The sequence below is a fragment of the Chelmon rostratus genome, chromosome 3 (genome assembly GCF_017976325.1).
Source record: "Chelmon rostratus isolate fCheRos1 chromosome 3, fCheRos1.pri, whole genome shotgun sequence".
In the NCBI taxonomy this organism is placed as follows: Eukaryota; Metazoa; Chordata; class Actinopteri; order Chaetodontiformes; family Chaetodontidae; genus Chelmon; species Chelmon rostratus.
In genome coordinates, this window is record NC_055660.1 from 22,806,402 (window position 1) to 22,834,059 (window position 27,658).

The 27,658-nt window shown below is 41.8% G+C and overlaps 1 protein-coding gene across 2 annotated transcripts; it reads right to left on the reverse strand.

Annotated features, from left to right (window-relative positions):
* Positions 1–3,286: 3,286 nt before the first annotated feature.
* Positions 3,287–26,647, reverse strand: nt5c2b (5'-nucleotidase, cytosolic IIb). Of its 2 annotated transcripts, XM_041965490.1 has the most exons (18): positions 26,479–26,647; positions 24,564–24,683; positions 19,292–19,365; positions 13,804–13,921; positions 13,448–13,543; positions 13,195–13,286; positions 13,042–13,099; positions 12,346–12,439; positions 11,060–11,113; positions 10,798–10,881; positions 10,538–10,579; positions 10,314–10,421; positions 9,380–9,446; positions 9,129–9,299; positions 8,132–8,183; positions 7,723–7,783; positions 7,221–7,397; positions 3,287–6,805 (listed from the first exon to the last, which is right to left on the reverse strand). In XM_041965490.1, the coding sequence occupies exons 2-18, from the start codon at positions 24,662–24,664 to the stop codon at positions 6,545–6,547; spliced, it is 1,710 nt and encodes a 569-aa protein (XP_041821424.1). In that variant the 5' UTR covers positions 24,665–24,683; positions 26,479–26,647; the 3' UTR covers positions 3,287–6,544. The 2 variants fall into 2 exon arrangements, with proteins under 2 accessions (XP_041821424.1, XP_041821432.1); XM_041965498.1 differs by lacking the exons at positions 13,195–13,286; positions 13,448–13,543; positions 13,804–13,921; ... (1 more) ...; positions 24,564–24,683; positions 26,479–26,647 and having other exon boundaries at positions 12,346–12,601; positions 13,042–13,095.
* Between the last annotated feature and the right edge of the window lie 1,011 nt (positions 26,648–27,658).

Genomic DNA, 27,658 nt, shown 5'->3' on the forward strand with positions numbered 1-27,658 from the left:
GCCCAGACTATTCACAGTGGGGGGGGGTGGGGGGTTTACTGGGTGACGGGGTGTGTGAAAGTGACAGCGTGGGCACTGATGCATGTGGAGGTTATGTGTCTTTTTTTTTTTTTTTGCCAATTTTACGCATAATCAAACTTGATAATTGCACAGTATTAATGACCTCATCTAACATGTTGAGCATCATCAACGTCACAAAAAGTAACCTCGACATTAAACATGTCCATGAATGATACACACCTATGCTTTCCCACTGTTTATGTGTGTGAATGAGGGTTGTTTTTGTTCTGTTCTTTCGGTTCTTTTGGCATGTGCGGTTCTTGCATGTTTGCGTCTGCGAAGCGTAGCCCTGTGGTTGAGTGAATGTGAGCAGAGGCTGCACTTCACTCGTTTTGGCTCCCTACATAACGTAGATTGTAATCCATGTTTAATCATTCTTGTATTAATTCAGATCAAAATCTAAACTTCACAAATGTTGGCTGCTATTAAAGAGAGATATTTATATTGATTTCATTTTAGCGTAGAAACGCTGTAGCCATATACGTTTGTTGTTGTTTTTTTCACAATTTCAAGAACACGCAAGAAAAGAATAGTTTGACATTTTGGGAAATACGCTGATTTGGATTCTTGCTGAGAGTTAGATGAGAAGGTCGATACCGCTCGCTTATATCTCAGCTAAGTATGAGGCTACAGCCAGCAGCTGGTTAGCTTAGCTTAGCATAAAAACTGGACACAGGGGGAAACAGCTGGCTACCTAGCCTGCCTCTGCCACTTTCATGAATTTCATGGCGCAATAAGCAAGCTTTTTATCACTTTGGACAGAGCTAGGCTGCTTGTCACTGTTTTTATGCAGTCTGTCAGTATTCATGCTAAGCTAAGCTACAACGTATCGTCATATTTAGCGTACTTGTAAGTGAGTGGTCAATCATCAATCTTGTCTTGGCAAGAAAGCAAGTGAGCGTAAATGTCGACCTGTTCCTTGAAGCCTTTTGTTTTTTGCTTTAGTACCTTCTTGCCCTTATTGTTTTACCTCATGAAGACAGGAATGAGTTTTAAGATACTCTACATGTGCTTGAAATTTTTCCTTCCTAAGTCTTAGCGTAGAATGATTCTGTTTACTTCATATCTGTAGGGGCGTAGGTTTTAACTCTTTAACTATGAAATGACTTTGATTTCACTTCCAGGCCTGTTCATTAACATTATATGTACTGTATGCTGGCAACTTTCTTGCCACCTTACAGGCAACATCAGTGTCCTACAGCTGAATGTCTTTCTGTTGATGTTCAGTTGCCGTTTGTAACCACTGGTGGTCGCTGTTTCCACATGTAACAGCCTCTGAGAACAGCACACATGGACAAACAGCCCTTCCGTCTGTTCGGCCACGAGGGGCGTCTCGGTTGTATAACCAGACACGGAGTGCGTCTGCATTGTTTGCAGCTGTGTTCGCTGTTGTTTATTGTTTACTTGAAAGTGCTCCTCCGCAGCGGGCCCGCTTTGCTCTGTGGGGACAATCACTCCAGTGATAAAGCGATGAATGATGATCAGATTTGTAAGATTGTGCTTTGTGATATTCACGCTCTGCTTTGCTTTACAAGCCGGTGGATCTCAGTGCCTGACAGGAGAACAAGAAGCAAAAGTCCAAACGCACAATAGGAAACACTGGGGGAAGCGTCAGCTGGGACTGGGTCATTTCAATACTCTGTTATGCACCACTTACACTCACATCACACACTATGTTTCTCTCTCACACACTCCCTCCTCTGCTGAACGCAGATCATCATCCGTCCATTATCTGAATGCTTTGCAGGCCTGTGTTTAACTGGTCTTCTGTCCATCCCAATGCTGCTACTGTACCCATATGCTGTCCATAATGCTTCTTCTACCTGAAGACAACATTCCCATTGCCTCCACCAGCTGGTGGTTTAATAAAAAAGTGAATGATTAACAGACAGACAGTTGGTGGCTCAATGTACTTGATCTGCTGCATCTAAATGTTTTCTTTTGAGGCTTTGGTATGCTTCGGCAAGTTTCAGTATGGAGGTGACAGTATGTAAATTTGAATGAAAGCATAACACAGTCTTCCTTTTGCAAATTGCAAAAATAAAATACCCTTCCTCAGTTGAGCACACTCAGGGGCTTTTGTTGCTCTGGCCTTACTTGGTCTGGTATGACCAGTAGCTTGTAATGGCTAATTTTAGCTAACGTTACCAAACTCAGATATTGCTGTATAGCTGTCACTGACAGTCCTGACATTTACACTCTTCTCTTCTCGCAATCTTTTATCTTTTTTATCTTTTAACACTCACTATTATCCCGCTCCGCTAAAGCTACATGACGTTGCTTTAACGCTACAGAAAAGCAGCACCACAGTGAATCACGTCAGAGAAGAGGCAGCTAATGGGCCAGGGAATATGAATAAAATATTTATTAACAAGCTTTTATGCAGTATAACTATGCATCAACGTATATTCTCAGGATTTATCGAGCATAGTAACTTCGCTGTCCTGACCGAGGCAGAATGCTGAGTCAGGACATGCTGCAGCAGCGCACGCTCTCTCCTGATGACCACAGGTGTGGCCAAACCATTACACAATAATGTCAGTGAGTTAATGAAAGCCACAGGGTTAAGTTATCAGGTCCCGACACTGAACCCAGGAGACTGTTTACTCTGATTACGACTCTCGTAACGACGCGATCAGCAGTGTTGCGGCACTCGTACTTTAAAGTGACACGTGTCACTTGTGAGGGAAGAAATAACACATTCTTCCTCGAGCAAACAAGTGAAACTCATTAGCTGTAAAATGACAAACTAGCTCAATACAACACATTCAGCAGTTTGGCTGCTATGGTCTGACCTGGTCTGGTATGACCAGTAGCTTGCAGCAGTGTGAGCAAACTTTACATAGATTTTTACTTTATAACAGACATCTCACCACAACAGACATTTTAGCATCCAACCATCCTCCTGTTGTGAATTACTACCAAAGAGCTTTTCAACAAAACTTAAAGCCTCACTTTGGCATCTGCAGAGTCTTGCAAGGATGGAAACATCATCTCTAACAGGTCTTTGGGTCTGAACAGCGTTAATGCACAGCATGAATCTGTAGTGAGTTACAGTGATTCGTCGTTACTGTCCGTGAACTCAGCTCATCATCAGCTTCTGGAAGTATCTGCATTATTGATCGGCTGTGGGCCCCCGCTGACCTCCTGTTTCTCACAATTTCCATGTGTATTAGAAAGTAGCCTCACGCAGCAGCAAAGTATAAATAACAGGACAACAAGAAACTTATGAAAAACTATCTTTATTCTACATTTTTTATGTAATTTACTTCAATGTACAGTCTGTAGGATAATTTCTGGAAACAAACAAACGAAACACTGTTTGGGAGAACATGAACTGATATGCATAAAAACAAAAGATTATTAGAGATTAAAAAATGAAAGGTGACTGTTTTGGCACCTGGTGTTAATGCGGATGCATTGTGGGCATCACAACAATGGATAAAAATCTTCTAAAGCACTGTCACCTGCTCACCAGCCTTCAGTTAGGCCAAAGTCTGAGCGACAGACTTCTGTGGTACTGTATAAAAGTTCACCCAAAAAAAAAAATTATTTGGAAAAAAAACGAGAAGAAAAGGAAATGGAAATGTCTATATACAGTTCTGTAAACCAGGACCATTTAAAAACACTATCTTAGAAAAATAAAAATAACCCCATGGCTGAATACAAGGAACATTTTTGTTACGGTACTTGACATGCTGTTCACATTTCCCTTCATTGTAAGTTTTTCCTTTTTTTTCAACAGGTTTGCAGGGTGTTTTTTGTCCCTGCGTAAACTACAATGACAAATGTCAAAAAAAGCTTTTCCTTTAAATGATGCAGACCACAGAGAAGTGAAACCACTGCTACCATAACCGCCTTGGCAGAAGGGATATGCTTGTTATTTTCACATGCATATGCAAATTATGCAAAGAAAAGACAGCCAACCGTTTCCTATTAGCAATGCAGCTGCCTCATGTAGCATATCCGCTGTCTCTGTTCAAGAAACAAAATCAAAAGTGAGAATACAAACATTACATTTGTAAAAAGAAAAGAAAAGAATAATAGATAAACATCTCCTAGTATGTTTCTTAATATCCTACAAGGTTTAATTCAGTGAATCATCACATATTAGTAGCAGTTAAACACATTCACCTTTCTCCACACCACATCAAGCCAAACCAAAAACGATGCAAAAAGCAGACGGCATGTTCCTTCCCTTTTGTGGCCTAAATCAACAGGCCAGTCCGACACTTACAGGACTGATAGGACATGTCAACACCAAACAGAAAGGTGAGGAAAGTTAAAAAAAAACAAATTCAGGCCTCTCTCTCTGTGTTGTGCTGACTAATGCTGATGCGTTTGGACAGATCGGGGATGTGAGTTCGGGTTTTTCTCTGTGCTCTTCTCACCAGTTTCAAGTGGGCGGGGCTTCGTTGGAAAAAGCTGTCATCATGTGTCTCTGTTTACCAATCAGGATTCAGACACATTTCAATTAAAAGCTGATGACTGTTGGTGTGTTGTTTGCCCACTAGCCAAATTTCCATCCAAACTGAACACAAAAATGTGCCCTTTTTTTTTTCATGCATTAATTTCACAAAGATCACAGTTTCCTCTCTGCTCCTCATGGATCACATATTTTTGTCTGTTTTTATTCTCTTCGGTGGAGGTTTTAGTCACATATACATAATGATTTATTCTTAATGTCTGTCCGCTGCACTTTGTCCCATTCTCTTGTTATTGGTACATCAACCTTCCACCTAAGCCAAGCAAATAAACCTTTTTAGGATATTTCAACATTTTTTTCTGGCGTTTCAACTCAGGTTGTTTGTTTGTTTTTTGCACAGGACATGCAAAAACCACCACAAACACAGAGTCCTAACTAAGTGTATTAGTTTCTGAGAGTTAAACTCTTAATAAATAATACCTCAAGGTGTGATATCAAGTATCATGTTGCTTATTTAGTCCTGATTAGTCGGTGTTATAAAGAAACACTTTTTGTTGTCAAGTTTTCTGGGACTTCGAATTTAACACGGTTGTTTTAAGTCAAGTGCTTAAACTCAGCGATTTTCACCCAGTTCTGATAATCGCAGCTGGAACCAACACGATATTGAAATGGTCACTTCACAGTGTTCAGAGGCCAGAGACAACAATACTGCGCACACTCAACCACACGCTCCCTGACACAATTCCCCCAGAGTACGACGCCAACGATTCGAGGTCAGCAGATGAAACTAACGGCCAACAAAGCTCCAAAACAGAGGAGATAAAGGAAGCAAGCTTGTCGCAGTCTGAAGCAGACCTACAGAGCTGAGCCTTATGCTGTACGCCTGGAAAAGCCTCACTACCTTGGGTACTGAGGCCACTTTCAGGCTCCTACACTTGACGAAGATCACGTCACACATCTCGAACCGACCAAAACTGTCTGTCCCCCCTGCCGAAATAAAACTGTCTGAAACAGTCGAATAGCAACACTCAGGCTTCATCTTCCTAAATAACCAAGTGGAGAAAATACTGCATGTTAGCTGTTCCTGGCGTTAAACCATTCACCTGATACCTATTTACAGAAACACTCCTACAGCTCTGGGCTGTGTCTATCGGCATAAAATATGTTTACAGTGCTTTGTCCTCATTGTTGCTTAGTAACAAAATATCAGTTCAAGAGCCACAACTTGTTCCCCTCAGCCGAACCTCAAACAAAAACAATGCTTCTGGTTATCCACTGGTTTAACGCCAGCTTGTGCTTCAGTGCTCCTGTGCTTCAGTTTGGTACAGCGGACCCTCAGCTTACCGTCACTCAGCATGCTGCAGTCTGAGTGAGTCTACGTGGGCACACACAGAAACACACACCCTGACGTACAAGTTAGAGCAAATCACTCGTCTATAATGACAAGAAAACTGACAAAACCAAACTAAACAGATGAAAAACTGAACGTTGTTCCCATGTTGCATAAAAAAAATGTTTTAACACAGCATGTGCATCTTTTTGCGACACCGTGACTTTCACCGTGTTTTTCTTTTTTTGTTGATTTTTTTTTTTTTTTTTTTGCATACTGACTAAGCAAGGCTTGAAACTACACTTTACTGACCGTATCTGATGGATGCAGGTGTAAATGTGACTACATCTATTTCATCCACCAGCAGGTCTTAAAAGTGATGTGTGATGTTCTGTCTCACAGGAAAAATAATACAGAGGTCAAATTAAATCAATTCAAAACTATAAAGTGTTTTTTTTAGAATGAAGGTAGGAGAAGTTGGGTTTTAGAGGACCAAGCATGCATACAGTCTTCTGACAGTCACATGATCCATCTCGCTACTGGTCCTTTAAACTTTCTTCAGATATCTCCAGTGTGTGTGTGTGTGTGTGTGTGTGTGTGTGTGTACAGCATTGATATATGAACACACACTGGAGAGGTTTTTCGTCCCTGCCTACCTGTCAGAGAGATAACTACCTGACTCTAATGGGAAACACAAGAAGGCAGGAACAGGAAAACAGGTGTCCAGCTTATTCCTCCTCCTCTTCCTCCTCTTCTTCTTCTTCTTCTTCTTCCTCCTCATCGTCATCCTCATCGTGGCAGTGAGTGATCTCCTGGGGAGTCTGGGGGAACAGGTTGGGAGGCTTGATCTCGCTGAAGGAGCGGGTCAGCTGGTTGCGTTTGCACTCCAGGTCCTTGCAGTCGCTGCAGTGGGTGCGGTTGCGTGTGGCCAGCGGCGACTCCATGTCCATGTCCACGTGGGCGTGTTCAACCGTCGACTCGTGGGGCATCTGAGGAGGAGGAAGGACAAAGTGTGAGGAAACAACTTGGCAACATCAGCTGACTTACTGGAGTCGTCAGCTCTTCATTTAACCAGCTGGTCTCTGCACAGGGTTTTGGTCCTCAGAGGTAAGATTAAGAGATTATAAATCTGGAGATCTTCTCGTTGTTTTCTTAAGGAAGGTAATATCACTCCACCTCAGTCCCAGATTGACCTTCATCAATACCAAGAACAGAAATATCCATCATGGACTACCTAAAAAATGTAAATTGCCCTATGAATAAACTGAGGTAAGCTTTAGATTGTAAGGTAAAGCTTCAGAATATTAATTGGTGTGAGACGAGATGTTCATATCTGCAGGATAAAATAAAGAAGTGGTGTTGGCTCGAACCTTTGGGGTGTACGGTTTACATTCAGACACTCACCAGCACGTGTGCGGCTCTGAAGAGGTAGCTGAAGGGGTAGTACAGCAGGTTGATGAAGGAGGCTGCGTACAAGTCGGCGTAACGCATCACTTGAGAGGCGAACAGGGTCTGTCTGGAGCCACTGCGGAAGAGGCTACCCATCATGCCATAGCACATGTCCATGTCGTGTGTCACTTTCTAAAGGGGACAAGAAAAGACATGGGTGAGCCCTCAAAATCATGCCTGAACAAGGTTTACCCACTTCAAAAAGGATTTACTATCCTGACCCTCGAGAGTATAGTATCTTTATGAGGGGCGCTGGTGTGGTTGTTCATTGACACAAGCGACTCAGCGATTACCTCACCAGGAACTGAGAGAACAATGAGGAAGTGGATTATTGTTAATGATTAGACTATAGTATACCCTGTAGCAAACACTGTAAACATGGGCATTGATAATGAGGCCATCTCAGTCACTGTTAAAAGCATGTGGTCTCTTGTTGTCATAGTGATTCCAGTCGTACCTTGACTCTTCTCTGAATAGTGCTGATGTCTGGCCTCTCGTTGCTGCTGCTGTCCAGATGTCTGAGGAAGGACGGGGAGAAAGACAATGAGGACGAGAGAGGGTGGAGGAGAAGAGGACACGGACATCGGTCTGCTGACAGGTTGTGTGTCAAAGAGGTGGTTGCGAAAGCGAGACTGTGCCAGGCTATAAATAACAGCAGTAATACACAGATATGAGGAAGCCCCTTTAGACTTTAGACCCTGTTGACCCTGCCTGTTCTCTCTCCAACACACGCTCACACACATGCAAACACACACCAGTACTGCAGAGAGCAAAGAGCAGCGGAACCGCTGCAAGACACGGCGATGAGCAGGGAGGTGGGATATGGTGATGGGAGGGGGGAAAAGAGGCTAAAGGTCTTAACTTACTTGTAGAGTTCTGCCAAGAAAATGTCCAGACCCTGCAGCTCCTCGAATAACGCTGGAAATCACAAGAAGAGGGTGAATCTCAGTCTCCTCGCCACCCATGTGCACGGTGTTGCAAGATTTATAGTGCACATACAGGATTCGTTGTAGTATTAGTTAAAGCAAGAACGTGATTATGCAGAGTCAGTACTTTGACTTTTTACCTGCTGATTATATGATCTTTATCACATTCACCTCATGTACTGAGGCTGCAGCACTGTTGAGATGGTTTTTCTGATGCCAGTTGGACTGCATTACTTGGAAAGTGCAACTACATACAAGCGTACGTTAGGGCTGGGACATTAATTGGACTTTATTTCCAAATATGATTTTGGCTTATTATTTTTGTATAATTATTGTGCCGCATTCCATTTCGCAATGATGCATTTTGATGTGTTTTTGTCTTGCTTTATGAATCCAGCACAGCAGTGTGCTTTCATGTCTCACTAAAAGCCCAAACTCACTGTGAGCCAGGATTCAGCATGTTTACTTCACCTCACTGCCGTCAAATGAGCCATCATTTGTGAAAATACAGTACAGCTGCTTGGAGAGGCCAGAAAGGACGAGAGTCACATTTCGGCAATCCTTCCTCACATTTTATACACCAAATAAAAACAGTATTACAATATATTACATCTATTATCTATATAATATCTATATATTAAAGTATTTACATTTATTATATATTATATTATTGTTATGTATCATTATCACTAACAGACGTCTGTTTTTGTATTTGTTGCTCAGTTGAATTACACCAAAGTTCAATGAAATGCCCTGTTAAAAAGTTTTGTTGTTTAAGTTCAATAAATGGCTGATGTTTCCAAAGCCAATGAGTAATCGGTTAAGTAATCGTGCTTAATGATAAAATAATTGTGAACTGGATTTTTGACATATCGAGCTTGTATTTCTCCATGTCACTGTGTGTGTAGGCTGTGAATGTGTTTGTCTACAGACTCACAGCTCTTATCGGTCCACACGTGCAGCTCCTGGGCCAGCTCGGGTATAACCAGGAACGTCCTCCAGCCTTGACGTTTCTTGGACTTGAGGATGTCTCCAAAGATATGGTCCCCGATGTAGACTATGTCCTTCCCCTTGGCCCCCAGCAGGTCACACACTATGTCGGAGGAACCTAAAGGAGAATGACATGACGTTAAAGTCAATCACAAATACTGTAGACAAGAGTGAACGACTGAAGGAAATTAGTCTTACCTCCAGAGTAGACTATACCATGCTGCAGAGGTCCTGTGTATGTTCCTATCTTTAAACGCCCTGTTGTCTGAAATGAAGCAAACACATCAGATTGGTGAGAGGAACCTTGGCACGATGACAGATAAACCACAGGCAGAGTCAGCCTCATGGACACATGAATGAAGACACGTGCTGGACATGCAGAATGTATTTTTTTATTGATTTGGTAAACCTTTAGGGCTGCAAACTTCCAAAGGTTATATAATCTCTAATGGTTGTTTCCTCTGCATAAATGCTCATTTTTAACTTCATGAGAATGTATGTCATTAAGTTAGGACCCATTCTACTCCATCTGTAACAGCTACAGTTTTTCCAATCATTTATCAATTTATGTCATATGTAATTATTTAACACATCCTCTTGTCATTTCTAAAACACAATCCAACTAAAAATACCTGCTGTCCTGGCAACAAAGACAAACCATAATGAGTCATTAATGCTTTTTTCACAAAACATTTTTTTACATTTTACATCAATTCAGCCTTCTCCACTCTGAATTTAATCACAAGTGAAGCTCAGGGTTTGCAAAATCTGCCTGTCCTGTACTTTTGTCAGACTATGAAGTCGTCATTGTGTTTTTGAACTCTAATAACAGAAATGAAAAAAAATGTGAAGCACTGTCCGGTGTGGGTAGCCAAGATAAAGTCTCATAACAAGGAAAAGAAAGAATACATATATTACAAAAAGCAACTAACTGTGAAATAATGTGACAAATGTGAATGTTTCAGTCATAGAACCACCATCAACACAACCAGATCACGTAATTCCAGAGACAAGCTGACAATGGTCCTAAGACCAAAACATACATCCCTGTTTTTTCACATTTTTTCACTTTTATGCATATATTATATGCAACATGTCCAGATACGTCAGTGTGTGTTCTGTTTCTGCTCACCGTGTCGACTTGTCTCAGCACCGTACCCTCTCCGAAGAACAGCGGCTTCCTGGCGTCCACCAGGATCAGATCAAAGTAGGACTGCCAGGGCCGGTGGGAGGTACCAGCCTGTGGTGGGTACACACACACACACACAGTACGTGTGAACATAGAACATGCATCTTTCACCTGCACTTGCAACACATTTAAGGTGCGATCAAAGGGAAGGGAAAGCTTTGTCTTACCTTCGGGCCATGAGGGAAGTCAAACAGGTAGGTCATGATTTTCTGAGGGGAAACACACGCAGTGACAGTCAAACCAAATGCAGCAGTGTTCAGAGTTAAGATGGCCGCTAGCGCTGCTGAAAGACTGGCAAACATTCTGAGAAACAGAGCTCAAGATTAACTCTTGACCATCTGTCTGATCACTGCAATTTTTAAATGCACTTACTACTGTTTTCCCCAAGGAAGTAAAGCTTCTACCAAAACTGCACGCCTATACTCACATCAGTGTATTTGTAGTCACTGTTGGTAGCCAAGAAAACCTTGGCAACTTCATTCATTCGGCTGAGGAGGAGAGGCAGCTTCCCCTGGTGGGAACAGAGAAGAAGCAAAGAAAGGAAAGAGTGAAGCTCTAAGCATCTTTACAAACCAGCCTCTTCACAGAGTAAAACAAAAATGTGTCACACTGTGTGTGTGTGTGTGTGTGTGCGCTCTCTCTCTAACACAGTACACTTGTAGCACCCTTGATGAATACAAACTACTTACATCTTTCACTACATACTTCTCCAGGTTCTCAACCGTCTTCTCCTTCAGAGTACCCTGCAATTGGAGACACGGGGGTCAGGCTAAACACTGAACATCTAGATTCAAAATACACAATATAAAATTACTCAATCGCCTCCTTAATGTAGCAGCACCACTAACAGTCACTTTATTCACAACAGTTTGGTACGAGTCATCAGTGACAACCCACATGGAACATGAGAGGACTCGCGGCGTGCACAGGATGTGTAAGTGGAAAGAGCAGCACTGATAACAGCAGTGAGAGCAAAGACTTTTTTTTAGCTAATTAAAAAAAACACAACTTTTTATCCATTGCAAAAAAAGTGTCTCCAGTACATGTAGAAAACATTGCTCATTGCACATTACACATCCCCTTTATTGTTTTCTTAAATATAATGTATTCCTTTCTTATAAATTTAAAGGGTTTTTGTTTATAATATTTATTATATAAGTATGTGTACATACATAGATACAGTATTTTGTCCGTGTGTGTGTGTGTTTCTGATTATATTTTAATGAAAACTTTCACACTAAAGACCAGTTGATTGGGAGACAGCTTGTCCACTAGGGGATAAAAGCCTTGTCCTTAACTGGGTACGTCTCACCCACAGTACACAGTATGTACACCAACCACTAAGCTGCGCTGTTTGATTCTATGGGCTTGACAACCACAACTCACTGTATTTTTTCGCAATGCTGTTCTGAGCATCATGGATATTAATATCCCCAGAGGGCCTCTATTTATGGCTCTGATGACTCCCTGACATCTGGTTCATTGCCACTATCCAGCGAGCTTTCCCCTTGACAGGTCGTCTTGATATTGGCTGACTTTCTACCAGATGTGATGTGACAAGTCATCGTCCATATATATATAACTCCTAGCGTGCTTTCACACCTGACCTGTTTGGCTCAGCTGAGCTGTGGCACCTCGCCCCATGAAACTGAGTTTGGATATGCTCATGTGAAAGTTTATTTTAGCAGTAAAAATGACCGCGAGGAAGTAAGAGTCAGGTCAGAATTTAATTTCCCCTGCCATATATCGATGATGATGCAGGATGACATCAAAACTGTCCAAGCACCTGTAGGCCCATATAGAGTGCTGCAGGGATGATGTGTTTTTATAGGCCAAATGACTACAGGCGCGAAATGTTGGCAGCTTGTACGAGACATATCAAAGTCTAAAGGCCACACTGAATGAGTGGCACCCTGGCATGAATGTGAGGCAGACATAACTGAGGATGAAATCACGGCCATCAAAGCGGGCTTGCCTTGAAGTGGACCCAGTCGACGGCGTCGCGGACATCCTGGAACATGCTCTTATAGGACATGAAGAGGTCGCCATTTTTGAAGCCAGTTTCACAGCTGGGGGAGAGGAGCAGAGACACACACGTACACAGCCGTCGGACAGGCCACATCTTTACAGAAGGTTTTCAAAAACATGACATTTGTTTTTTGTTTGCTTTTAAATGGGATAGCCTTCCCTTGTTGGAGGGGTCCCCAGCCAAACAGGAAAGCATTCTCCCCCTAAAAGACCAACAACCAGGTTTCAGAGGACAAAGGACATGCAACCATTCCAGATTACATTCTCAACAAATTTACAGGCCATGTATCTCCTTACAGTAACATGTAAAAGATTATTTGATAGTTATATCAAGATCTCATTCTCTGTAAATAGTTAGTGAGAACAGTTTTCATTCCTATCACACTCTGATAAGAATCCATGCCTTTATACAATTAGTAGAAGAGATTAAAAAATGATTGTTATAGAAAAAGGGTTCTTTGACTGAACTCCCATTTGATTTCCATTTTAAAACAATTAGATTAGATTAGCAGTTGAGACACCTGGACCCTTCCATGCTGTAGGACTTGCTCTTGACCCAGTTTGGCTCGCAACTGTCTTTGCGTCACCATGCGGCACCCACAAACGTGTTGCATGATGGATAGTTTTACAAACAGTTCCTCACCTTGTGTATCTGTCACAGTTGGAGAAGAAATCCACCAGGCAAGCAAAGAGGTAGGTCTCTGTGAAGAATGAGAGAGAGACAGGGACACGTCGTCAGTGCTGAAGCAGCACACTCTGGTATGGTGGCATCCTCCACAGTGTTCAGAGGTCCTACCTGGCAGGTTGAAGAGTGTGTTCAGGATATAAAAGCGCTCTGTATCGTCTCTCTGGATGAACTTGTTCGGGTACCGTTCACGGATCTCGGGGCTGGGAAAAAAGAAGAGACAAGATTAAATCTTTCTTTTCTACTTTCTGGCGCTCACACATATGCAATGTCAGAAATAAATTAAAATTTGACATACAGTATAATATACAATCTTGTCCAAAGATCCATGCATCGTAGGGAAGAGAACGTTGGAAACACTCACCCTCGGAGGAAGTTGAATCCATGGACACAGACCAGGATATTACCATAGGCGTCAACCTTCAACAGGTTTCCATACATGGTGTCAAACACAAGGCCTCTGAAAGTGGGAGGAAATAAAACACTCCTGTAAGTCTACAACACAGAGTTAATCTTTTCTAACTTATCTCTTGATGATAACATCTTACATCATTACAACTGCCATCATTTGTGATATAAATACAGTTATTATCAGGGTAGACTGATAGGGACAAAAATGGTAAGCGATGAGACAACAGATCAGCAGTTGGCCATCACCCTGACGGCCATCATCACCATCATCACCATGATGTATGTGTGGTGGGGTGTGATTGGTCTGACCTGGTGGGAAAGGATGGGTCGTAGACGAAGCTGAGCAGCTCCTGAGGGTAACCGATGGAAACCAGCCGCTCCACCGTGAGCTCAAAACCTAGTGACTCGTACTCTGGTGACTTGTACACTAGAAACGAAACACACCCATACACACAGTTTAAATTACATTTTTAAAAACATTGTGCAATCCTGTCTCAGTAAGCCTGGTATGTTCATGTTGGTTTGACCAAACAATGAGTCCATTGGTTGTTTCATTTTAATACATATGTATAAAAAAAAAAATAAAACAAATCAGTCCAGAGTTTCTGTAAGAGGAGAAATCAAGCCCACAGTGAGACAATTCTTGGTCCGTGGAAGGTAACTCGACCTGCCCAATCAGCTATTTAACAGGTATGTGGCTGCCAGGAGAGCTCACGGAGTACATGACAAACACATAACATTTACATAAAATACTGTTGTATGTATACAGTTCAGGATCCTGACCTGTGGGTGAAGCTGTGATTACACAGCAAACACCGCTTCATTAGAGTGACATACGGTCAGTGGGGCTCACTCATGTTACACAACACATACAGTACATGTGACTTTTCTGAGACTCCATGGTCCACGTGAGAGTGTGTCGTCTCGGTATTTTGATAACAACATGTCCCCCCCACCCACACCCACACACACACACACTCTTTGCCCTTCTCTATCCTTCGCTATTAACAAGGGTCTAGATGTCCTGCACGCGAATCCACAAAGAAAGAGGATCTGGTGTGAGACTGAAGAAAATCACTTTCAGCACCCCACCCTGTCACCACCAGAACAAGATATTTACCCTGGAGCCAAATGTAAACCCAGGCAGAGCAACAAAAAAAAAAACAACACAGATTGATGCTGGGCTAAGAAAAGGCTGGCAGAGGATTACAATGCTATCTGACACTGGGAACAGAATATGTCAGATGTTATAAATATGACAAGGAGAATGCGCTTGTGTTGTTGCCTACACTCCCTGTGGGGTTGTGGGAGGCCCCTGGAGGGGGAGAAATGCTGGCTGATGATTCTTGGACAGAGGACAGTTAGTGGGGGAACAGCACTGCAGGACAAACAGGAAAACATCTGTGTCCTACTCTGCAAAGAGTTTGAGTGTGCGCTTGTGTCTAATGCTGGGGTACACACAGAAGCATAATGAGCATGCACTGAGCTACAGGAAAATCTTGGGTCCAGTACAGCTTTTGTCCCTTTGTTGACTGGCCTACTCTGTAAGCCTGAGCCTGTTTCTGCATTATAGTCACGTAACCTCTTGCAGTTCACCCCCCGCCGTGATCTCCCAGCAAACTGAGGGTTTAGGCCCTGTGCCCAGAGCAGTAGCATACACCAACTACATTGCCTTTCCTCCTCCTCCTCCTTCTTCTTACTCACTTGTCACACTCTGTCATCTTTGCCATCATCACTCTCTTTCTTTAGTTCACTCGATGGATGGCACTTTGCACATGTTGACCTGAGGGCACTGGTGTGTTACACTCACGCAATAAAATCATATCTCAATGTAGGTTATATAAAAGTGAGCCAGGCTACTTGTTTACGATGAGGAAGTTGTTTTGTTATGTAATAATTAGACAAGATTATTGTCAGGCTTAGTTGGACAGTTTAGTACTAGAACTACTTTAGTACGACAGTTTAGTACAGTACTACTGTACCACAACTACTCAGCTGAACAGGAAATCACTCGAGATTAAGTATTAATTTAAAGTATTTCTCTATAACATTCAATTTTGCTATATATTATTATATATAAGTATATTACTATATACATGACTTTAAACCTTCAAACTCCGGAATAGTAATAGTAATGAAACCTTCAAATCTTATATATTTTTCTTAAACTTTAAATATTCATGTCTAAATAAGCAAAAATCAAAGGTAAAATTTGGGGAAAAAACACCTTCAGTTAGTAATTACTAAGTTTACAAGTTACCTTCGTCAGTACTGTCTGTGTGCGGTTGATCAGATTTGATCAACACCACTCATCACAACACTCGCAACAGATGCAAACGCCCCACCAAACCTCCTCAGATTTTGATTGAAGTGCTGTTAAATCCAATTGGTGGACAGAATACATGACATCACCTTTTTCCATCCGAGCCTCCGCCCACTTCAGACCAGCGAGAAGAACACAGACAGAAACCCAACACAGAAATTCTCCCATGTGTCCGAAACAAAACTGTTCTAACTTCAACAGGCCTTAAAAAACAGTTGAGCTCTTGACTTGATACCCAAACCATTTTATTTCTCGACAACTTGAACAACAAGCCCCCCCTCAAAAGAACCCAAACATACACATGACGCTCATGGCCTACATTATATCCATTTCAAAAGTAATTCTAGACGCCCCTCAGTATTTCATGTCCGCGGGCCTGAGCAGTGTCTGTGAAGTGATATGTAGATCAGTTTTTCCATGAACGCCACACTGGAAGCTGCAGTCATGGAAAGTTGAATATTTTAGTGAATTTTATTGAAAAGTCATGTTTACGGCATTTGCGTGCAAAGTGAAATTTGTGTTATTGTTGCTTACAGCGTCCTTGTTTTGCTTGCATTTCTGCCTTGCAGGGGTCCTTGCTCCCCCGCTGTAAGCCCCTTCTCACATTTCTCACTCTGTCAGCACACACACGCACACACACGGCCATCTACTTAGAGCTGAGGCGGGAAGTGGCCTTAGCTTCAGGGATCTGTTACTTTGCATCTCTGATGAGATTGTTGCCAGGTAATTATACTCTCCTGCTCCAATTGTTGAGGTGCAGTTTATAGGCCAGGTCTCCTCAGGCCTAAATGTAATGCACACCTCTTACACACAAGATAAACAACCTGCACCCTTCTACTCATAGACCACTAAATCTAAATCAAACACAGCGTCCCACACAGAGACTTTATTGGAACCATGTCACATAGCAAGTATTAGAAGCCAAAACCCATCTTAATGTATCTGTAGCCACTAATATGCAAATGTAGGTCTTTGTCACAGATTTATGACACTATCAAGCATACTGTGGAAAAATGAGAAAACTTAAGTACAGCCTCAGGGGCCTACATTCCAGCCAAAAGTCCATTGGAAAACTAGGACAAAACTGTGTGTCTCTCAATGCAATCTGGGCCTACATGTGTGTTTGAGCAACATTTTCTGCAGGCTATTAAGGGCTCCAACAGATAAAGAACTAAATGTTGATATAGTTCACAAAGCCTTCCAGACTGCTGTAAAACATGTGAGCCGTACTCACACACTGTAATACTTGTAATGTTTCAGCACTAGGGACTTAGAATTAAGAATCCTGACCGTTGATCTCTATGTGTTTGGGTGATCAATAATTTTATCAGAGGTGCATCACAACACAAAGAAAAAGAGTAGACTTTGAAAATAAGTAAACTTACAGTGTGTTGGGCCATGTTCCATGTATCTGCCTTCATACTGACATATCAAGCTTCACCTCTTGCACTTGATAAGGTGGAAAGTAAACATACTGCTCACTGTGCAGAATGACAAAAAAGTGCATGAACTGTGTGTGATGGCTGAACAAAGGGATCTGAACGAGGCAGCGCTCAGCTGGAAAAACGGATGCCAACCCAGTCAACCCACAACTGGTGACAGTTGTGTTGCTTTACTTCTGCTGCCAAACAAGTGTCAGTCAAATCCAATCAAACCACATCCATACATTCCTTATGACACAGACTGTGAATGAACAATATCCAAATAATATTTTCCAAACTCAACCATCTTATTTTTTGATATTTTGGAAAAAAAAAGATTTGAAACCAAGTTTTTAGGAGCTTTAAAGGCATAGGTACCTGAACATACAGCAGAATCCCTGATGGCTGGCATATGTATCGTCTTATATCATCATATTACCTAAATCTACTGAACATGTCCAAAAATACTGTAGAAAAATAACATATGATGCATTAGCACATTAAATATTTTCCTGTATCAGGTTACGTGTATCATCACGCTTCTATCATGACCACCGACCAAATAAAACCAAAACAAACTGAGTCTTTTCTATTGACTAATGTGGTGCTCTCTTTCGTTTAAACATCAGATAGTTGAGCTGTCACATACTGGGTATGTGACAGCTCAACATTTGTGAAAACATTTGTATTGATCCTACAGTCTAACATAGGCTCGGCAACCATGAGTATTGACTGACGGTGGTTATTAAACTGTTGACAGGAACTATGTTTGCCATGTCCCTGTACACGCTTTAATAAACTCCTGCCAGTCAATCAGAAACCATGGTATGTTTTTGCCGTACCACACACAAGCAGTCCTTAGGAGAACTTTCTTTTTTTTCCAAAAAGCACATACTTTAGGTACTTTGCACATTTGAACTGCCTTTAACACCCCCTAAAAACAAATACTGCAGTCTGCCAGGGCGCTGCGGTTAAGCAGCAGCTGTTCTGCGACACCACCAGCTCCTCGGAGTTGATGAAGCACGTCTGTGGTCAAAACCTGAACACCCTCCAAAGATACATGATAGCTATGCTTCTAGCAAACATTAACACTTGGTTATGGGCTCCCATAAAGAGAGTCATGTCAACAGCTGAGCGTCCGTGAAATCTCCTGCACTCCGAACAGGGATAGGGGTACAGAGCCAGAGGGGGACTACGAGTGATCCCCGTTCTCATGGGAGCCATCACTGGTGAACTCAACAAACAAACGTGACCTGCTTTTCAAAGTCAGGGAGGATTTATTTATAGAGGCCGAGGGACCAAAAACTGGAGCTGAGTCACAGAACAAAGTGGCATGAATAAATCTGGATATTTTTGGCCCAGTTACTGGCCAAGTAGGAAAAAGAACATCTCCATACAAGCGACTTTGTGGGGAGCTACGCTTAACGTTTTGTTATCTAAGTGTTATAGTGTGCTAAATGTGTCACCAGCATTGACCTAAATAATATTTGTGGACAACAATTCTGGGAGATGGCAGGGTGGCCAAATGTAGAGCTGAAAACAGGGGATACTGTAGACGCTAACATCTACACAAAACACACAAAGCCAAATGAGAGCCAACAACAAGGGATTTATTATTCTGATTAAAAAGGTGACAAATCTCAAAATATATACTTTATGTACTCCCTCAAAATCTAAATTTCTTCTTTTTGATCAATGCATCTATTTTGATTGATGATTATATTTAATGTATCCCTGAACCTTTTTATCATTCTGGATTTATCAAGTGGCACTGGCTCATTTGGACTAGTTACATTATTAATATGTGATATGATAATAATCTGAAATGTCTGTCAAAATGTTAGCAAGAGCTCAAACTGTAAGACTGAATGTCAGAAAACCCAAAGACATTTAATTAACAATACGAAAGTGATACATTTAAACATCAAATTTTAACATTGTAAACGGCAAATGGTTTGCATTTTTTCATGTAATCTTAATTTTCATACTTTATCTTAACTGTTTTGTTTCATCACCAGCAGTGATTAGTTTGGTGAATGTGTATTCAACTTACCTGCTAATGTGTAATCCATATCAAAGCCAAAGCATTTAATCTTCTCCATTGCCAAGCTTCTGTTGACAAACACTCTGGAGAAAACAAGTGGAGGTAAATGTATTAGTGATGCAATGCGATACTCAACAATAAGACTAGCATTTATTCTGGCAGACTCAGAGGAAAACACTATTCCCAGAAGAAAATATTCATTTGTGCTGGCTCGGCAAATAAATAGACGAACTATAACCCACATTATGAACTAGAGTGGGTCTATTTAGTATCCAGAAAACATACCAAAATACAGCTGAAATTCAAAAAGTTAATTACACAGATATATGCACATGTTCAAATTTGAAGAAAAGAAAATGTTTCTTTTTTCTGTAGTATATGTTGTTACTATACATCATTTGGTCAATGTGTGGACACATTGTGAACATCGTAACATATCAAAACCCTCAAGCTATGTATGATTCCCTAACTTTCGGTATATATGGTAACATTAAGCGCTTTTATCAAAAATGTATTCAAGTCAGCCTCTCAAGTCACGTCAAAAACAGTGACATTCAGTGACTGCACACTATGTCACAAGGGGAGTAACAACTGCATGAGGTACCAAGAGGCAGCTTGTGGGCAATATTCCAGGAAAGCTACCCTGAGATCAACTCCATATAAAAAGCGAAGCAAACACTGGCATGTGCTCACTAACACCCAGCTACGGTTAGCTTACCGAGATCAAAATTAGAACTGAACGCACATAAAACGCAAACATTTTTCTGAAACTAGTATTTTATCGGTACACTTGACATGCTGTTAAGCAACATCATGCTTATTTAAAGCAACAGCAAAACATTCTGCCATGATGACTATTTGTCTAAAGATGCAGTGACATATTTGTTTTACAAGACATGTTACGATTTGGGCGGTACTTTTTAGTGACTAGCAAACCTAGTTTAGGAGAAGCAAAATGATAAATACCGTGGCAAAGCTCGGCAGTCGTGACAATATCTGAAAAGACTGGTACATACAGTACAGTGAAACACAAATGTGTACTTAACAATTTATGGTCTTAATTTGAGAGAATAATATTTTAGCATTTTACATCAACACAGTGCTGACCACACCCGACGTTACACAATCAATCATATATCAGAAACTATGAATTAGAACTAAAATTGCACCATATAATTACACAATTGTGCAGCTCTACAGTGAGCATGCCACACATGCCTTTAGTGAAACCACAGGAAGTTAACAAAACTCTAAAGCAGCGGAAGATAAAACCCTACAGACTTAGCTCCGAGCATGACAATCTTCCAGGAAACAGCTCTACTGTGCCGACTCATAAATCAGTCCAAACACTGGGGGTCCTCTGTGACCACAGTGATAGACAGTGTTTACATAGCCTGGCTGACACAGAAACGACAGTCTCACACACACTGCTAGCTTAACGCTGACTGCTGGCACTGACCTACACAGCTTATCTTCAACATCTGGAACTGACCTCAACATGTAGCTGTGTTCCTTGATATTTCCACATGAGCCAATATTGATTCATGCTCAAAATAAAATGGAAATCAGCTACAGGGAAATCAAAAAGGTCATGCTGAGAGAACAATGCTACATCCAAGATCAAAACTGACTCTGCAAGGCAACCGATCTGTGACAATGACCGTCTCATCTTAACCAATCTCTAACTCAGCTGTGAAATACCTGGCAGCAGATCCATAGTGAACAAGTTCCCATTTAGATCTTAGTCCAGCAGACGACTGGCGATGCATTCTGCGCGAAATTAAACCTCAGTTTGACTCTCCGTTGGTCTGACCTGCTCCAGCGACACAGGGCAGCTCTGACCCACAAACAATGCCCCCCCTCCACCCCCCTCTCTCTCTTTGCTTTCTTGCCATTCAGAAATTTTCTGACTTGTTGCAAAAATGATTGTGGCTATTCCGCGTCATTCTCTGTTGTTGTTGTTGTGTGCTGTCAGTCAGGGTTGTTGTTGTGCAGCATGATGTTTGTGGGCTCTCAAAGACATCCAGAACAATCACAAGTCAGGTAGAACCAAGCAAGCCCCCTGCCCCGAGCGACAGCTGCTTACCATACTGAGATATGGATCAATGTAAACACTTACAGGATGAGCCCACTTCTTTTTTTAGAAGAATCTCACAGGGGGCTGCACATCTTTTATTACACATGGATAGCTGACACCTGATTGAGAAACTGTATCACTAGTAAATCTGTTTTTTTCCTTAGTAGTGTTCAGAAATCTCAATTAGGTGTAAAAGTGTCCTATATTCAAGTTGCTCAAAAACTTCATTTTCACAAGTTGAAAACATTAAACTGCTCAAATTGGTGACATAATTTCTGGTTCAGGCTTGACAAGCAATCAAGCAAAACTTGGTATTATAAAAATTCTATACTGATTCTAAAATTAAAATGATCATTGCCTTACTGTGCCTCCATTGTATATAAACCATGTACTACTTTACTGTCTGTATTTCTCAGCACTGAATGTGCAGTAAAAGACAACCACGAATGATAATTTAAGTCTCCTAAGAGCATCCCGACTACGGTCTCAAAGGTTTGAGATTTTCACGGTACGATAACCATCTGAGAAAATATAATGGCTTCACAGTATCATGGTATGACATTATTCTTATTCTATAAGGTAAAATTACCCTTAAAGAAGGAAAACAGAAGGTTTTTTTTATTGGTTGAACAGATGCTTTATTGTAACTTCACAAAATACTATGTCCTGACAGACATGAAAATTGATATAAACCTTTTTTTTTAAATAACACTAACATGGTAGTCAATGCTGTAGAGCAAAGCAAATGCAGATGATACGATAACAGTCAATTTTCATACTGCCACATACTCGGTCAATATTGACAATGGGTGGGGGAGGGTGGAGGTGGGTTGATTAACAGAGTCAGCCTCGACTTTGGTCCTGCTGACAACACTATTGCCTCAAACATCCCACATCACAGCCTCACCACACCTACAAAGGAATCCCTTAACAACTATTGGTCCATCTGAGCGCAGCTGAGCAGCAATCTGACAGATTTTTTCCACCGCTCTGTAATCTCACAAAGACAGTGATTCGACTCCCTGAGATAGAAAGTTTATCTGTGCCGGGCACAGTCGTTAGCCCTCTGCTATGTGATACTCAGCTCACTATCTGGCTGCAATGTTTCAGCTGATCTCTTCTGTGGAGGAATGGTCTTTGCCTGTCTGTGAGATAAACAAAAGGTCACCTTCACTGGCCCCTTACGTTTGGAAAAAAAAAAAAAAACTGATTGAACTGACCAAGCAGCCTTGGTAAATCTAATTAAACAGAACTGCTGTCACTATGTTGTTGTTAGCAAGCTCAACACCATTTTTGTCATCTTTACTCGTTTGATTGTTTCTATGTGTGTGCTTGGAGAAGCTAGAGGGTGGGGAGGGTCATGGACTGGGCGACTTACAGTATGTCATCAGCACACAGAGCTAACAGATGATTGACAGTTTCCTAAACCCTGTGAGCATCGCATATTATGTAAGGGTGTGAAAGACCAGCAGTACGCAGTGGACAGGCGAGGCGTAGTTAAACATTAAACAGCAACACATGTTTTATTACATCAGCCTTTCAGCCAGTATGACTAAAGGGTGTTTCCAGTCAACAGGTACAGGAACAAGGGGGTCAATCTATTGTGAGACTCGCCTATTGTGCAAGTTAATAAGTTACAAGTTTTTTATTCGTGCACTCACTCCCAGGACCTCAGCAGTGCGGTGACATTTTGCCATGAGACAGAAAGGAATTTTGCATAACAGCCAGACAGCCACACCCAAGATACAACTGTATGAGAAATCAAAGCCAGAAAAACCTGCTTTATTTCCAAATTCGAGCTCACAAACCCAAATGACTTGGCATAGTACGGGTTCTGCTCCACTTAATGACAGGTAATGTGACATGTCAAGACAGCACAGAAATGGACAAAGTAGAGAAATCTACAGTGTTGGGCCAATAAGGTCCAAGTACAGTAAAAGTCAGTAAATGCCAGAAAAAGTAAGCAAAGCCATCTGTCAGTCAGTGACATGTGATCTGGTTATAATGGCAGTAAAGAAGTGACACATTGTAGAGAACATAAAAAGTTCAGCTGAAAATATTCTGGTTTTGATGGCAGCTTCACAGCTAAGCAATGACTTTCTGAATGTGATGATGATTCGTTCTGCCTCAGAGAAATGAACAGTGAACGCCTCTGTTAGGCCATCAATAGCATATCTGAGCCAACCCTTGTAGGGGTTGATTATTCTTGGAGAGCTGTAACGGTTACACTTTAATTATGGTCTTTCCAAGCGCTTTCCAAAGGGAACCGGACTTGCTTGAGGTTCTAGAAGACATTTCGCCTCTCATCCGAGAGGCTTCTTCAGTTCTAGCAGACTGGTGGGGAGTCCCAGGCATTTATCCTCTGGCAGGGCCATTCACACCTTGGGAGTCGTGGAGGTCACATGTGAGTTGCTGACTCACCCGGCCATCATGTGAGTCATTAGGGTCACTTGAGTCATGGTGTGAAAGGGGTGCTAAGCAGCCTGGGAGGGATCGCAGGACTGTGCTGCAAGTAGTCCATTAGTGGTGTCGTACACCACCTCCTCTGTTCAGCGATGGTTGTTCCAGTTTGACGTAGATGGCTTCTTTCACTCCTCTTTCAAACCACCTGTCTTCTCAGATTTCAGTATGGTCATGCAGGATTTGACCTACTGATTGAACAATGGTGTGAAGTACTTTTTGGTCTTTATTGCTCAGTTCTACATAGGAAACTTCCTATTTCTTGAGTGATGGTTACCTTGGTGATTGGGGAAGCCATGGAGACCTGAGTCCACCCAGGCATTCATGGTCACTGTCTTTTAATGGTTTTACAGCCTATGTATATTTCTCCAAACATAATCTAACAGCAAGAAAAACGACAACCACTCATTTTATTTATTAGCTTCCAACTGCTGATGCAGCTCGTCTAACATTTTCTGTATTGATTTGGTGATTGTTGTAATTCTTATATAAATATAGTCATATATTCACCTTTTTTGTGTGAGGTGACTTTGCAAATTCCTTCAAAGTTTAAGTCTAATTGTTTTTGTTAATTTGCCCACACAAGTGATCATATTTCATTGTAATTTATGTTTACGGCACAACAGAGAGGTAAATTATTTTGTTTGGCTACTCAATTCGTGCCATTAAATGCTCAGGTATCCCACCTGAATGTAGCTCCAGATGATCAAAATAGCACCTAGCACCTCCACACGCACTTCTTACCTGTGGTATGGCTCTCTTCTGTACTTTTTCATTGTCAGGCCGTCCATGTTGGCAGGCAAGTCTGCATAGTTCTGCAGTCTGTCACTCCATGAAGTTGTCATCTTTAAAACCTTTCAGTGTCTGGGGAGAAGGAAAACAAGACATATGGAGAACGTAAGGTCAAACACAAATACAACCCAGTGTTACCTCTTAAGAAGACCTTCACTGAATATAAGCAACTGAATTTTGGTGTTCTTCATTTCATAAAAATACATACAACAATAACAAGTAGTTATAGTGTAGTTTGATAATGTAGTTTGGTTCAAGTGGAGGACAACAGGATAACTGTTGAAATGAACATCTAAGTGAAAGTAATAGATAGCAAAATAAAGACATAAATCTGGAACTTAGCATCAAACAAATTATAGGGAATCAAGGTGGGAGCAATTTCTATTTTTTCAGTAACTATTTTAATCCTGATGAGCTCCTCCACTCATCGTACAGGATCCTGATATCGCTGAAGAGGTAAACACAGTAGATCCCAGCAGTTTGAGCATCATCACTCAATTAGGGCTTTTCCCACAGTGTTCTCAGACACCAAATAGAGGGCATGGTTAGGGAGTGGAGGATGAGGCAGAGGGAACATAGATGAGAAGTCAGACCTGTTAGGTCACACCGCTCATTTCAGACACTGAACAAATTACTGAGCTCCAACCTGGTCTAATGTACCTTGTCGGGTTCGTAAGGCCCGGCACAAAAACATCCCATCTCACTCACAAGACAAAGCCAAAGAGCAAGACTGAATGACCCATGAAGCAATTTGACATGGGGTCTTGCCAGTGGGCTATATTTACAGAAATAACAGAGAACTTAATCCTTGTTTGGCTGGCATCAGGTCACACACAAACAAGCGTAGACCAAAGAGGAGAAGAAGAAGAAAAACAACAATCAGTGGAAATCCTTAAGCATTTCTGCCTTTGCAGAATGTAAGCCTATTCTCGGCTTTGTCTTTGTAGTGTTTCTTCCTCCTGTGCTGACTCTCTGTCAGTCTCCTGTCACTGGAGAGGCTGGGCTGCGGGGAGGAGAGGCACAGGGGGTCAGCTTTCTGCTGCTCGGTGCCAGGGCAAATGCAAAAGACACCAACATGTCGAGGCCCAGGAGAAGTGTCAACAGGGCCACAGACACTGCATTAGAGAATCAAAACACTGCCATCCATGTTGACTTTACAGCTTTACAGGAGAGCAAACAAAAGCTTCTTTAACTCTGACCTCTAATGGTCTCTGAGAATATGAGTATTTCTTTTAGAAACAGCACATCCTATTTCATCCTACTCGTCGTGGACATGTTTTCAGTCATTCTAACGCTTACTTTTTCAGCTAATGCCTCTGCTGTGAGCTGGGTCCACTGGGGTCTGAGAGGGGCTCTGGCTTGGAAAGATCCACAGCAGAGCAGCAAGCAAACCCGCAGAACTGCACTGCAAACAGCAGCTGAAACGAGGCTAAACAGAACTTGTAAGAGGCTTTGTTGCTTCAGGTCTGTGTCGAGAGGGCGGCTCGACGCTTTTTTCAGCAATAACACACGCAACGCTTACTGTCACTCATTTCATGTTGAAGATTATCCCTGGCTGTGTAAACATAAAGGACCACTGAACCAAACCAACGGCGAGAAATTAGCTTCAGCTGCTGTAAAAGTATGTGTACTAGCTAACGGCGACGCAGCCCGTCGGTTAACATACCGAGCAACGTCCTGGTATTCGCCTGGCTGTGAGAGCTAGCTTACAGTCCGCTCAAACCCGCTTTTTATCTCACATTTATGAGAAGGACAGCAGGCGGACAAAGCTAACGCGTTAGCTGGCTTTCATGCCAAAACAAAAAAGCCACAAAGTGTCGCGGCAGATTTAACTGCGTTTAGCTGTGACTGGCGTTGTTGTACTCACCTTTGACTTCCCGAATAAAACAACTGCACCGTCTGTTAGTCTGAGCATGCGCCTTGAGCTGTGTTAAAGTCGGAGAAGTGGCTACTGTGTATTTTCTTACAGAAAGTGGCAGTCAGAGCGGTGATGTCTACACTGTAAAGCCAGGCAGCAGATGAGTGTCTGCTCTCTATCTCTCTCCCTTTCTCTCTCTCTCTCTATGCAGCCAGCTGTTGTTATGACATTCAGGGGGCGGGGTTTCATCCTGTCCATCAAGAGGAGGCGGGACGCTGTGTCGTCGTGGCACAGACACGTGACTCCACAGTCTCGCATCTGTCAGTCGGCTACATCAAGGTAGAGAACTGCATCCATTTGTCTTGTTGCATGCATTAATTGGCTTTCAGTGGACCTGCAGCAGAGTACATCAGTGATCTACTAAATGCTATTACATTACAGTAATTTGTTTATTCAACTTAACTAAAACAACAGCAAAAAATGCACGTGCACTAACAAAGTAAAGCACAGTTGTCTCATGTTTGCTGATTACTTAGATGTATTCACATGTTTTCCGGTGCAAATACATTTGACGACACTGCTGTATCCCGTGCTGGATATATGTACACACAGTTTACTCCATTACAATACAAGACCTGCATTCAAAATCCTACTGGAGTAAAAGTACATAAAGAATTATCAGCACAATGCAACTACTTAAAGTGTAAAAAGTGTCAAAGTAAAAGCATATGTTACACAGAAAAATGTTTGTTCCAGTGGATCCCCACCCAAGGGTCAGGGCCCTACAACAGGTCCACTGATAAACCTGAGAGTTGGTGAGATGATTAATGGGGGAGAGAGGAGGAAAAAACAAAGTTCAGCTTCACAGATGGTAGTCATTTCTGTAACTGTTGCTTTTTAATGAGATATTTTAGAGTATGTAGAGACCATGTGAGAAGTTTAAAGGGGGAAATGAAACTCACAGACATCTGGAAAGTGACAATAGGTCCAATCTACACTGTTTGTTGTTTGTTTTTTGTAAGGGGTCAAAAGCTAAAAAGGTTCAAAAGCACTGGTTTAATCTCTAACAGTGTATTGTATTTTTCAAAGTTATCAATGTTTTTTTAATGTCAATTCTTAAGTAGGTAGTGATTATAGCTGTCAGATAGCAAAAAGTGCATTATTACTCTCTGAAATGTAGCAGAATAAT